This window comes from Sparus aurata, chromosome 11, assembly GCF_900880675.1.
Source record: "Sparus aurata chromosome 11, fSpaAur1.1, whole genome shotgun sequence".
In the NCBI taxonomy this organism is placed as follows: Eukaryota; Metazoa; Chordata; class Actinopteri; order Spariformes; family Sparidae; genus Sparus; species Sparus aurata.
In genome coordinates this window covers 20,384,300-20,397,443 of record NC_044197.1, presented here as the reverse complement: position 1 = coordinate 20,397,443, position 13,144 = coordinate 20,384,300, and the positions used below count along the sequence as shown (strand labels likewise).

Sequence of the window (13,144 nt, the reverse complement as noted above, 5' to 3'; positions counted from 1 at the left end):
CAAATGCTATGTATTTCCTGTTGTCCCTATCCACAATATCACTGGCAGTACAAATGCATTGTATCTATTTCTCCAGCAGGTGTCTCTCTTAACCCTCACAGAGAACATGCGGTGATGAGTATTAGTTTTTCTTCCAGGCTGAATATAAATAATTCACCAAACTTACTCCATTTCACAGAGTATCCTCTTAAGAAAAAGACGCTTCATAGTTCAACCTCCAGTGGAGTCATTTACAATCTACAGTCATCATTCTTTTAAGCAAGGAATTTTCAAAAAAATTTTGACACTGAAGTAAAATTCAAATTACTCATTAAGAGTCAGGCTTTTCACAGAGTAATAACTTATGTTAGCTGAGGTAAAGTAATCAACATCATGGCTTTCCACAGATGAGCTAATCTTCCTCTTACATAATAAATTCAATAGTACCTGTGTTGGTAGAAACGAGTGATTAAGGCATTAACCCAATTTGTAAAATAGAGGTCAGCTATTTTTTTCCGTTCTCAATCACCAGCATTCAATCCACCAGTCAACCTGAATTAGAGAATAGTTGAAGGGATCTTTGGCACTGCTGTGCCGGGTCATGTCCATGCCAAAATCAGTCCAACCTACAGTGGGAGGTCAAACTAGTTGAGGACACTGCACTGCAAGACACCATCTAACAAAATCATTCCCATCAGTGTTACATTTTCTCAAATTAACTGCTGCTTTTTCCCCTTCAACAAAAACAAAACATTTTCTGGTTGGCTGTTCTGCACTGTGACAGAGGTAAAACATGTAGCATTCAATAGACAATACTCAAAATACAACATGGTTTAACTAGTATGATTGACACTGGAAACAATTATTCAGTTTAATATTCAGTCCAAACACTGCGTTTTTAATGAGTAAAGATTTGTGTTATTATGAGTGTAAAAAAAACTTTCATAACACATTTTAGATTAGTGTCATCACGAAACAAAGCAAAGTCAAACTCATCTCATCAAAAACAAGTTATCTCGCATTGCAAATTGAATCCTGCTCAGTCAGTTTTTTTGCTCATGTTGACATATTTCATGTATCAATATTTAATCAATTATCATGTCCAACTGAGCATTTTTTGCAGGGAACATGCCGGCACTCACTCACACATGCATATGTGCACACACACATACATATGCAAAGCGAGTGCGGTGAGGCAGGGACGACCTTGAGGAATCACGCCCCCTCCCCACCCTCAGTCTATGGTCTCCAGACAAAGACAATGCTGCATGGCTCAGCTCTAAAGATACCTGATTCACTTTATCAGCAACATTTTGCTCTACCATGCACACGCACACACACACATACAGACATCATGCATATACCCCTTAAGCCCCCCAAACTGCAGCCCAAAAGCACAGCAGGAGGGGCACAGGCAATTAACACCAGTAGCAGTGGTTTCCCCAGGGTGATACTGCAGCATTTTACTTTTTTCTTTTTTTGGACTCTATTGTACTTTACATGCATGCAAAAGGTGTGACGCTGACACAGGAGCCTGGTTTGAGAAACTGTAATGCACATGGTGACCAAAGTACCAAAGTAATTAAAGCACAATAAATAAAATATACATTTTACTTTACATGCAAACTGAACAGTTACTTACTACAGCTTTCCCTCAATCAGTCAATAAAAATGTTAAAAAAAAAAAAAAAAGAAGCTTTTTTAAGCTATGTTTTGAGTTACATTTGCCCTTATCACAACTCTGTTGTTTAAAAGCTCTTTAGCATAGAAATGCTAACAAACACCTAGTCAAATACCAAATTGCTGGTTACCTTTAGATGTGTTCACAGCATGTGAAGCACTTCTCGATGAATGAACAAAAGAGGAAATAAGAGAAATTAAATAAAAAGAAGAAATAAATAAAAAGACACAAAGATCTCCTTTTGTCCGCCTGGTCGAGATTTGTGGCAGAAAGCCCAGCCTGACTTCTCTCTCCCCATCTGTCCCTCTGACTACTACTGACACACCAGGTGTGAGTGTTATCGCCTAATACCACCAGTCAGCAGTCGCACACATTCACACAGAGCCCCAAACAACCACCCGCCGCACCACCACTCCGCCTAGCTCCCTACAGAATGGCATTACTCCCTTGCCAGGTCCGCAGTGTTGCCAGATCTGTTTGCTGGAGATTTGAGCATGTGTCACTCTCAGGATGAAAACAGGGACCTGATTGGTGATTACTAGAAGAGAGCTCGGGGTTGAGGAAGGTGGGGGTGGACTGAGCTAATCCACTCTACAGAAATGGGTGCAAACAGCCCCACCATGCATGTACTGCACATGCACACACTTGCACATGACCTATGTAACATTCAAATGCACTGGCAATGTTTGAGGTACGCATGCTTTAAAGCACAAAGTCGGACACCACACAAATTACTGCACATTAGCAAACTCAGCAGGACACTAAACACAGATACACACTGAGCCTTCACTGAGCATTAATGTCAATAATCATTGGGCCAGAGGGTTGATTAAAGGATCTGCGTCCTTCAGCCAAGCACACAGAAAGACACGCTTACTCCAACTTGGAAAACCCACTCTCTTGATTTAGCGCCAAGTTTATCAGTCTGCCCTGAAATGCCCGGCGAAAACCCTGGGCTTGCATTACATTGCTAAAGATAAAAAACAAAATCTAGAAGAAGTCATTTCTTTCATGCTTACATGTCTGCAGTGGACCTACATGGAGACACTATGTCAAGTTAGGAACTTAGTGCACAAATTGATAAAAGGATATGACACTGAAAAGACCAATCATTAATTGAGCGTCACAAGATCCTTGCTGTCTTTACCTGCTCAATGCCAATAACTCAATAACTTGAATGCAGTGTAATTCAGTAAATCAAACACAGAAGCCAGACTGTGTTTAATATAGCTACACACTTGAAAAACATACAGTCAATTCTTCATTGCTAACATCAAATGATGACAAATGATCAACAGACTTAAAGCCATGCTGGAGAGGCAGCTTATGAATTACAGAAAGTGTGTTAATTGCCTTCCTCAGGGCAACCTCAGCATGTCTGCTGCAAACCTTCCAGTAAAAAAAAAAAAAAAACGAAGCTGGCGAAAGCCCAAAGCTGGTGAATTTCATTTCTCCTTGTTGCATCCACAGATGGTAATTTAGATGTGCTGTAAATTAATTAAATGAAGAGTCGGTAAATGGGAGTGTGTTGACGTGATTTACAAGCCTGGTGTCCGTTAGGAATGAATAGCCCTGAGTAATGTGTGTTTTCTATGGCTTTGGGGGTTGGGTACCGGAGGCAAATCTATTGTCTCTTTATAGAGACCCACTGTATATAATGGAGAATAATTCTGTTTTCATTGAATGTAAAAAATGTTGTGCTCTATGTCGACTTTCATTCCATGTCTTGTGGTATCCTCAGAGTGAAGGGAACAGGCCTTTTAACGCTCAACATGTTCAACCAAAAAGAGCACATGGAATCTGACACGGGGATGTCACACAGACTGGAGTGTGTGTGTGTGTGTGTGTGTGTGTGTGTGAGGGCATGGAGACACTCACTCAGCTGTCAAATGTTCAGGCCGAGAAGCTTCAGGCTCAATTCCAATTTTCTGCACATATAGACCGATTTCCTTGGCTAACTGATAAATATCTATGAGAGTCTCACACCCTCGTGTTTAACCTGAGCTGAGGTATCTCATTTTAAACTTGTCAGGTCTTGCTTTCCATTTCTGTGTCATGATGTCCTCCATGTTAACGCTGCTCAGCCAAGCCGTCGAATTTATGACCTTTATCTCACAATTAACAGTTTGTGTATTAACATTCATTCATAACAGAGAGTCTGTTTGTCAGTTAGTTGATCGATACAAAAAGTATTTGATACTTTGATACTTGAGTGATTGTTATTTCTGTTGTCAGTTAGTTGGACACAAGAAGAGAGTTCAATATGTTGTATTTAGCTCTGACAAATTATAATGGGCATTTTTCAGACAATGAATCTTCAGATTTATTAATATAAAAAATAAATCAGCTGCATTTTGTTTATCTTTATCCAATATATCCATGTGGTTTAATCACAATTATGAAATTGCCCTCTGTCTTACTTTATTTTCTTTATTCTAAATGGAAAAATTTAAAGCAGGGATTAGATGGAGGGATTAGCACTGGAACACTTGGGCACGTTTAAACACATCACCAAGATCCCTGAAGACTCCGTCCCTCCGTCAGTCTCTTCCTTGTCCTCTCTAACTGTTTCGAACTGTCTGTCGATGTAAGTGTTATCGCTCCTCCTCATCTCTCCTCTCCCCTTTTCCATTTCCTTCCACATCAACACCTCTTTCTCTCCCCCTCCCTGTTAAACGTCTCAGCTCAATCTCTATAATAAAGTCTCCATTAGTATGATGGGCCACGATGTACAGCTACTGAGGGTGCAACTGCTTGAAAACTGGGTCAAGGTGACTGAATCTAACTGGTTCTGTGTGCAGTTCTGGCTGCACTGCTGCTCTCAGGCAATAACTCTTCCCTGCTGGTATATTTTTTTTTATCCCTCGTGAAATCAGTGTCAGCAAAATATGGCTACTGGCTCGTTCAGAGGACTCAATTTTTTTTTTTTTGATGCTGTGTGCTTGGTCGATGTGTTTGAGCTTTGGGATGCTTAGAGTGCAAGATGGATGATGCAGAAATTATTGCTTTATCTCTGATTTACCATGTTTTATACATATAACTTTAATACGAGTACAAATATCAATATTTCTGCCAAATAGCGCTTGCAATGGCAAGAACCAATTCCATTTACTGTATATAAAGAAAGCTCATTTCCAAGTATTTTATCAGTGTCCAGAAAGTCCATGTAATCAATTCAACACAGCCAGCTAATATATTTGATTTAGTGTGTATAATATGCAGTCAAAAGCAGGGTGGAAACATCTCACAGCTGCACTGTAAACAGCATGTTTTTAAGTTAAAGGTAGCTTGAACGCTGATTTTAAGTTTACTGACGTTTGTCCTTTCAGTGACCTGTGTGTTCAGTCTCTGCTGAGAGCAACATTTCTCAGTCTGAGGACATGCTGAGGCAGAGTCAATGTCATTCAGACACATCACCTTTTCTTTTTTTTCCTACTGCTTATGCAGCTCTCAGGCAAAACCCACTGAGATGGACACATCAGGGACACAGAATGGACACAAAGTTACACCAAACTACCAGAAAAATAGTAGTACATTGCCTTTATGGTGACAGTTACGGTGCCTTTTCATGTGGCAGAAGAGTGGGAGTTGCTGTGGGAATTGTAGCCTCTAGTAGCCACTGTGCCTATTTGATGAAAAGGCTTTCCGCACAGACAAAAATATATAGAACTTTCTGTTATGGAACCAAAGTTGACCTTTTACAGAAATATAATATTCGTCATGCACTCGCTCTGGGGCATACATATAGCATGTCTTTCTCCAGTGAAACTGTTCTTTGAGCGAGAAAGGGAATAATAGAACGATAAGGACAAAAATAAGAGCTGTTAACAACCAATAGTGGCTCTGACCAAGTAAAAAAAACATGAAGCTGAAACTACATGAAGAGTACAGCTACGATAACGTTATTCTTTACTTGTAAGAACAACACCCTCGACTGTTTAAAGCCTGCTGATAATACTGTCACCTGGTTGATCTCAGGTGACCTATACACTAGGCGTATACACCTGTTTTTTATTGACAAAGTAAGAAAGGTAGGTGTGGAAGTGATGTTTACTGTACCCAAGCGGTTCCTCTGACAGATGAACTCCTGCAGCATCACAAATTTATATACCAAGAAACTGCAATCAATAATCTCACATCAGCAGCTGACAACCTTGATACCAAAAACACACACACACACACACACACACACACACACACACACACATAGAAGTGACATTGGCATTAGAAGCGAGGTGTCAGGATGAACAGAGGGCTCAGCTGTGAGTTATGGAAAGAAAAGGAGTGAGTCAGTGAGAGAAAACAAGAGAAAGAAAATGACTGAAAAATCAGCAGAGAAATTGAAACATAAAGCCAAGATGAAGTAAGAAAGAAATAAAGAAAGGCTGAAAGAAAGAACGAAAGAAAGAACGAAGACTGAAATTGGAGAAGGAAATTAGGAAAGGGAGTGAAGAAAACCAAAGGAAATTAAAGAAGGAAATTAATGAAGAGAGTCAAGATAAGTGTGTGAGGAAAGAATGAAAAAAATATATGCCGACATGTTGGGAGAGCAGGGTGAGTGCAGCTCTCCATGCTTGTGGTTGGTGAAGACAGATAGCTTGGATTGAATGGTTTTTCCACAGCATGACTCACCACACTGGCTGACAGAGCTGCTTGTTTCTCCGGTTTCATTTAGCCTCCCTCACTGGACACCACACCATATGGTTTTCTAATCTGTTTTCTTATAAAGCTCATGAATGAATTAACACGTACAGGATTTGTAACAACTTATGGAAACTACAATTAACTTAAGTGTATCTCAACATTTTGATTTGCTGATTTTGTAAATGTGGAAACTGAGACCTGACCAACCACTTTCTTGGATTTTATGTTCACGACCATGGTGGGTTTTCTACTCTCTGCTGGCATGTGAGTTTTAAAAGTTCTGTTTCAAATAAATCAGTAGTTCAGCAGTCTATATTCCACCAGATATTTCTCCAAGACTGAAGCAAACAGATTCAGCATCACAACACAAGCGTCAAGTCACTCCGGAGATTGCTATTCTCTGAGCCTAGAAATAACTTAAAGCCCGATTAACAAAAACTAATAGCCTTTCAAAACACACACTCTAATATAGACAATTAAAAATGTAATTTCACACATAAAATGTCTTATTAATTAAACAAAAAATAGAGGCCCCCATCATGCAGTGACCTGCTGCTGACCAAACTCTATAAGCACCATGGGGTGAAGTGAATTGGTGTAGCAAATATCTCATGTTTGACACATACAACATGAATGCAGCTAGGTTGAAGCAGTACCTTGATGGCAGAGGAGGCGTAGAGCATGTCCTCCAGGCTGAAGTGGCAGCAGCTGTTCAGGTTGTCTTTGCAGAAATCCTGTACAAGCTGCAGGTTGTACAGGCGATCAGCCAGCGTCATGTTCTCCTTCAGACATACATCTGGGAGAGCAGAGGGAGCAATCAGGTGTCAGTGACGTCAGGATGAATATGATGACTGAAGTGGCTCTGGTTTTAACACACACCTCAGAGACTTTCAGAGGTGGCTTTAGTGTGTTTTTAAAGGATCTTTTAGGAAGGAACTACTGACAAAAGTTTGAATGACTGACCAGATCATCACAGTTTGTTGCATGTCATCAAGCTGTGGGTGGAGCTGTGTGTTCATACATTAAAGGTGTTTTGTTTCAGTGATGTTTTCAGGTCAATTGAGTGCCTGTGTGTGTGTGTGTGGATATTTATGGTATATGAATATGTGTGTGTTGCGCCTGTTATCAACATGCTTTATCAGCAATCTGATGTGAGTGTGTTACTGTGATGCCATTCACAGGCAGGGGAGAAACTTGAACTTGTCTTTCAGAGTAGAAAAACAAATCTGAACAATGTATGAGTGATAAAAAACGCTATGAATAAAAAAAGAGAATCCTTACACATATCTTTGGTTTGAACATTTATACAATGCAGTTAAAATCCTTTCTGAAAACAGATGTTCGACCATTTCATTTTCAATGGGCAGAAACTGTTTAACGGTCAGCAGAGCGCCTAAACTCCTGCCAATAAGTCATGTCATCTTGTGCTTTATTGCATGACCCCGCAGAAGTCTAAAACCAACACACAAACCCTTCTTCGGCTAACACCAGCATGCTCCTCACCATCCAATTGTAGCAGCTGAGGGCAGTAGAAGTGCAGCAGAGCACCGAGGGCCGAGCCGTCTGTGCTGTCTTTCAGCAGATTGTCCACTGGGGGGATCCATGGAACCGGCTGGGTCGAGGCCTGCTCCTTCCTGTAGCGAGCCTGCAGAACATAAAATATATAGCTATAAATTAAATGCATCGTGAAACATTACCCTGCCTACATCTACAGTAGAGTACCAACTGACAGACCCTTCCTGTTGTTTTTAATCATCAAGTACTGCTTTAAAATTAGCCATGTATTATGGTGCAGCCATCACAACAGCTGTGTCTTTATTGTGTCTTTAAAGCAGGAACAAACACTTTAGAACTCATCAAGGCTTCATTAGTTTTACTCATGTATGAAGGTAATTGAATTCTGGCGCCTTCCAGCATGTGTACTAAAAGCTTTAAATTGTAGCCAAAAAACAGACAATCACACTGAGCCCACTGAGAGACGACAAAGCCCACTATGGTAAATAACAGTGTGGCAGAAATTCAACTGAGGTACTCCATTGATTACTTTTCCAGATGTTATCATCTTAGCCCTGATAGTATAATACCAAATTATTATCCTCTCCATGTTGAGCATTTTCAACTAGATTTAAACACCGAGTTGTTACAAACAGCATTCTTCATGAGTGACTGTCAAACTTGAGTGCAGCCCAGTGGCATGAACATAAATGACTTTTTATTTGAAACACATACAGTAATGTTTGAGGTGAAAGGAGTGAATGTTACAGACAGGCCTACAGTGAGAACTGGCACTGAAACTCTGAAACAATTTAATGCCAATTGCTCCCAGGCATCCCATCTCTGAAATGAAATTCTAATAACATTATTTATTTATTTATTTGGTCTAATCCCCTGGGACCTCTTCAGTGATTCCCCAAGGGTGTCTAGTTCCTCTGTCAAGGACCTTCACATGAGCAAAAACTCTACTCTTCTTTTTTCCACTGTACAGTAAATCACATGGATGCAGCACAAGGGAACACTTGTTAATCTAAACAGGAGAGGAGGAAGAAGAGCTGTGTTTATGTAACAGTGAAGTCACAGATTGATGCACACATGCGATAAAATGGATGGCAATCAAGACAGAGGGAGGTGGGAGAGAGGAGGGAGGAGGGATGAGGGAGGAGGGAGGAGGGAGTGGAGACGGTCACTATGGATACACAGATGAAAGAGCGTAGCACTCATTAGTTGACTTACAGGCACAAGCTTCATGTACCACTTGGTTGGAGACTGTAGCAGCACAGCGAAAGAAAAACAAACAACAAACAACAAAGACATACCTGTTAGGGAGATTAGTTAGTAATGCGATTTAGTAATAAAAGAAAAGACATGACAGCTGCGAGATCAAACGCAAAGAATCTGTGTGGTTATTGAGAGCATAAGAAAAGAAGCCCACGAAACCCAAATAACCCTGGAATGGTATTAAGTGTAATGCGGTGTTGAGTTTTCTGCATGTATCTTATACGTCCAAAGAACAAGAGTTTAGTTTTGGTTAGACCAAACATAGAATAGTTTTCAGGGGTCACAATTTCTCTTATTAAATCAAACAATAACTGGAAGAACATTTCAAATTCCATGTAAAAGTGTTACTCTGTTTCATTCCTCTGGCTAACTAATATGCCCATCAATAGGTATATATCCATGTCTTTTAAAGGTACTGTTTCAAGGATTTTTTGGCATCTAGCGGTGAGGTTGCAGATTGAAACAAATCGATCATCCCTCCCCTTTAGAGTTCGTAGGACTTCCTATGGTGGCCACTAAAAATGCAAAATCCTTGGTTGGTTTGGTTTGTCCATTCAGGGCTACTGTAGGAACGTGACTGACTACATGGAAGAGGACCTGCTCCCTTTGTAGATATAAAAGGCTTGTTCTAAGATAATAACAACACAGGTCTTATTTTCGGGAGATTATACACTAATAAATAAACTAAACAAACATTTTTTTTTTTGCAAACAGACCCCCTAAATCCTACATACTTTCCTCTTCGACCTTTAAATTTACTACCTGAGTTTGTTAGTTAGAGCAAAGTTTCCCTAAACCCACAAGTTTTCACTAAATTCATTGCTGATGGGTCGAAGGGAGCGTATCTGTCTTCCCACAGTTCTATATGTTCCGAGGGTAGTTTCTAGGGTCCTACGTTTCCCACTTCAGATGGCATACAGATTGGTATGGTTGAATTGTGCCGACTTTAAAACAATTGGAAAAAAAATAAATAGCTGAACTGAATCTTAGAATTAAGGCACACTTTATGGCACCAACACAATCAGTAAGTATATATCTTATTGTGGCTAAAAAGGATAGCATTTCAATTCCTCAATTAGCTAAAAGAAGAGAGAAAAAAAGACAATCCCACTGCACAAACGTATCCAAACTGTCAGCTATCCAAACTGTCAGCTATCCACTGACAATGTAAGCTGTAAAGAGGAGAGGCTCGCCGCAGTTAAAAGCTAATACCCACACTACCTGGAAACATCAAAAAACCAAGTGTGAGTGCCACTCAAAGTAGCAGGCAAGTGCTCAACTTCAAAGGCGAGCCACGACTCGGGAGAACATACAGGAGCTCTGTACTGAAACCCCGAAAATAAATAACAAAGACAGCAAGAGGATGAGAAGATCAGCTGCACCTTCCTTGGGCTTTCCTGATTTGATTAACGTCTCAGCTCTCTGAATGCTTATTTGAGTCACCAGAAAGAGTTTATTCCCATCAAAGGAACACACCTAATGTGATCTAACATATGATATATTAGTCAATCAGTTGTATCTATTGGCCAGAGAATGGACTGCCTTTGAAGTGGATGTCAAAGCATGAATGTGAGTCTCCTGATGTGTCGCAGAGCAGAGAAATATAGGTCTGTTAAAGACTGGAGATCTTCTGAACGTTTGCCTGTCATGACATAAAAGGAACGTAGAGAGATAAGGTTATAACCATCCATCAAAAAACACTCCATATTTTGTGTACTTTTTCCCCTCACAGCATCTGGATAGTGGGTGTAGAAATACTGTAGAGTATACTGTGAGTAATCCTGTGTGTATGATCTAATATGTACCCTATGTTATGCATCGTATATGTGAGCCCCTTTTATTATTATGCCATGAATTTTTTGATTTTTACTCTTGTTAACATACATTCATCAAATACAAATGGCTCTGCTGTATTGTTAAAATAAGACTATTCTGATACATGACTTCAAAACAGGACCAAGATTCCTGACTTGAGCCATCCGCTGTGCCGCTCTGAAATCCAGTTATTTTATAAAAGGAGTGGAGCGAGACAGAGAGGGAGACTGCCCTCACTTCACCTCTCCAAGCCAAGTGGCTAAAAAGCTGCCCTCCTCCAAAACAAAGTCAAAACAGACTCACAGGCCAAGTTGAGCATTTGGTTGACAGGAGGGGAGCATGGCATGAGACAGAACAGGGGCAGATCAGGCTTTGGGTCGTGATCATACTTAAGAATCAGAATCAAACATCACTAGAACAATTACAGATACAGTAGCTTAGTAAAGCCTGTCATTTGGCATTTTTATTTTTTCCCTTAAACTGTCCATACTGTACATCTTCTATGCCATGTGGTGTGGGTTTTTACCTGTTTGAAATGACATTAAATATAATATTGTATACCAATGCAAGACTAAAATCAAAACAGAAATAACATTTATGATAACGGCTCAACAGTTATCAATAAAACATGGATTCTCATTGATCTTTATTATAATCCTTACTGTTCTGCTTACAGAGAATCTTTAAAAATGTCTATTTTTCATCCAGAGATATCAACAATAAGTAACCAGGAGGTGAATTTGTGGTAGGGCTGGGTGATTAAAATAGTATAATGATATTTTTAGGCTGTATCATGATACACAATTATAAAATCTCCCGAAAAGCATTGTGAAAATGCAAGAACTGGTCAACAATATCAAACATTATGACGTTTTTCTGTCTCCAAAATGCAGTAAGTTAGAGGTAGTAAGCAGCAGGTCAGTCTGATGACACAAATGATAACAAGTCATTCACAAATTGGCTATTAAGTGGTCAAACGGAACCTTTCATAGACTGAATACGTGACTCCCAACCCTGCCACCCCTGTTTGAGTGGATGAAGACTGTCTACATCAAGTGCTGATCCAAGGATGTGGGCTAAGCAGGGTTAAACAGGGTCTAAAATCTGTTATATCCACTAATCAAACCCCTGTGGAGAAGTAAGGCCTCATCCATCATCTCATCAAAGACAAGCACACACATACACATCACATACTCATGTTCAAGTACTACACACACATGCACCCCATCCATCTCGACTTCAATCATCCTGCAACTCTCTCTCACCCCATCAAAGTTCATCCTCTGAAGCCAGACATGTCCGGGTGAGCTGCAGCTCAGCTTTTGCAACTAAAAAAGGATTAGTCCTTTCCTCTCTGTCCTGACGCTGCCTGTGCACTGTCCCCCCCCCCCCCCCCCCAAACCTCCACCCACCTTCACCTCTGTGTACTGTACAGTAGGTTAAAATGAAAACACACTGTTACCCAGGTGACTCTACAGTGTTGTCCTCAGAGGGTACACTTCTCTCTGCATCTGACTGAGACAGAAGCTCCCTGCGTGACTCACACTGCAGTCATACTGCAAAGACAGAAGGGGGGAAGGTCTGGGGAGGTGGGGAGTGATGGAGGGATAGAGGGAGGATAGATGGAGCCGCTAGACATCAGCAAAAAAATAGCAGCGCACTATGTTTTGCATATTAGTGCGGTCTGACTTACTTTGTTTTCTTCAATTCTTCTGTGCTTATTTTCCACTACGTAAAAATGGCAAATGATAATTACTGAAAAAATTCTCATCTTGTTCTGACTCATTGTTGTGACTAAGACCCCAATTTATTACTTCGCCTCTATTTGGGCCAATCAATTTATGTTATTGTGAGGGTGCTGCTAACGAAGCAGATGATGCTTAGGCCTCGTTTGGTCTGAATATAAAACTGAATAAATTTGTGATTTTCTCTTGACATGGACGATTCACAGGGAATACAGTACACCCAACACAAGTTGTTATTCCTCTCGGACAAAAAACAAGGCTGGTTTCAGAGGCAGAGGAAGGACAGAGAGAGTCAGAAAACACTGGTGGTTTTATGGCAACCTGGTAGGAATTATGCTCATGCATGTAAACATCATAAAATCTGAAACAATGAAAGGGGGAAGACAAGGATGAAGGCAAGGCCATTATTAAATTCAAATAGCCGAGACGCTGACCGTTGTGCCTTCGTCTGCCAACACAGCAAGCAGTTGTTACGCAACGTCTCTCATCTGAGGCAGCAAGACCT

General features: G+C 40.4%; 1 protein-coding gene across 4 annotated transcripts in view; it reads right to left on the bottom strand.

Annotated features, from left to right (window-relative positions):
* The window catches only part of camsap2a (calmodulin regulated spectrin-associated protein family, member 2a), a 51,090-nt gene that overhangs the window by 10,791 nt on the left and 27,155 nt on the right, over nucleotides 1-13,144 (bottom strand). For 2 of the 4 annotated variants that reach the window (XM_030434145.1, XM_030434144.1), the window contains exons 5-7: nucleotides 9,035-9,067; nucleotides 7,808-7,949; nucleotides 6,961-7,100 (exon numbers count right to left, since the gene is read on the bottom strand). In XM_030434145.1, the coding sequence (XP_030290005.1) occupies nucleotides 6,961-7,100; nucleotides 7,808-7,949; nucleotides 9,035-9,067 (315 nt within the window). The remainder of the gene's footprint in view (nucleotides 1-6,960; nucleotides 7,101-7,807; nucleotides 7,950-9,034; nucleotides 9,068-13,144) is intronic. The other 2 variants (XM_030434147.1, XM_030434146.1) reach the window with 1 other exon arrangement.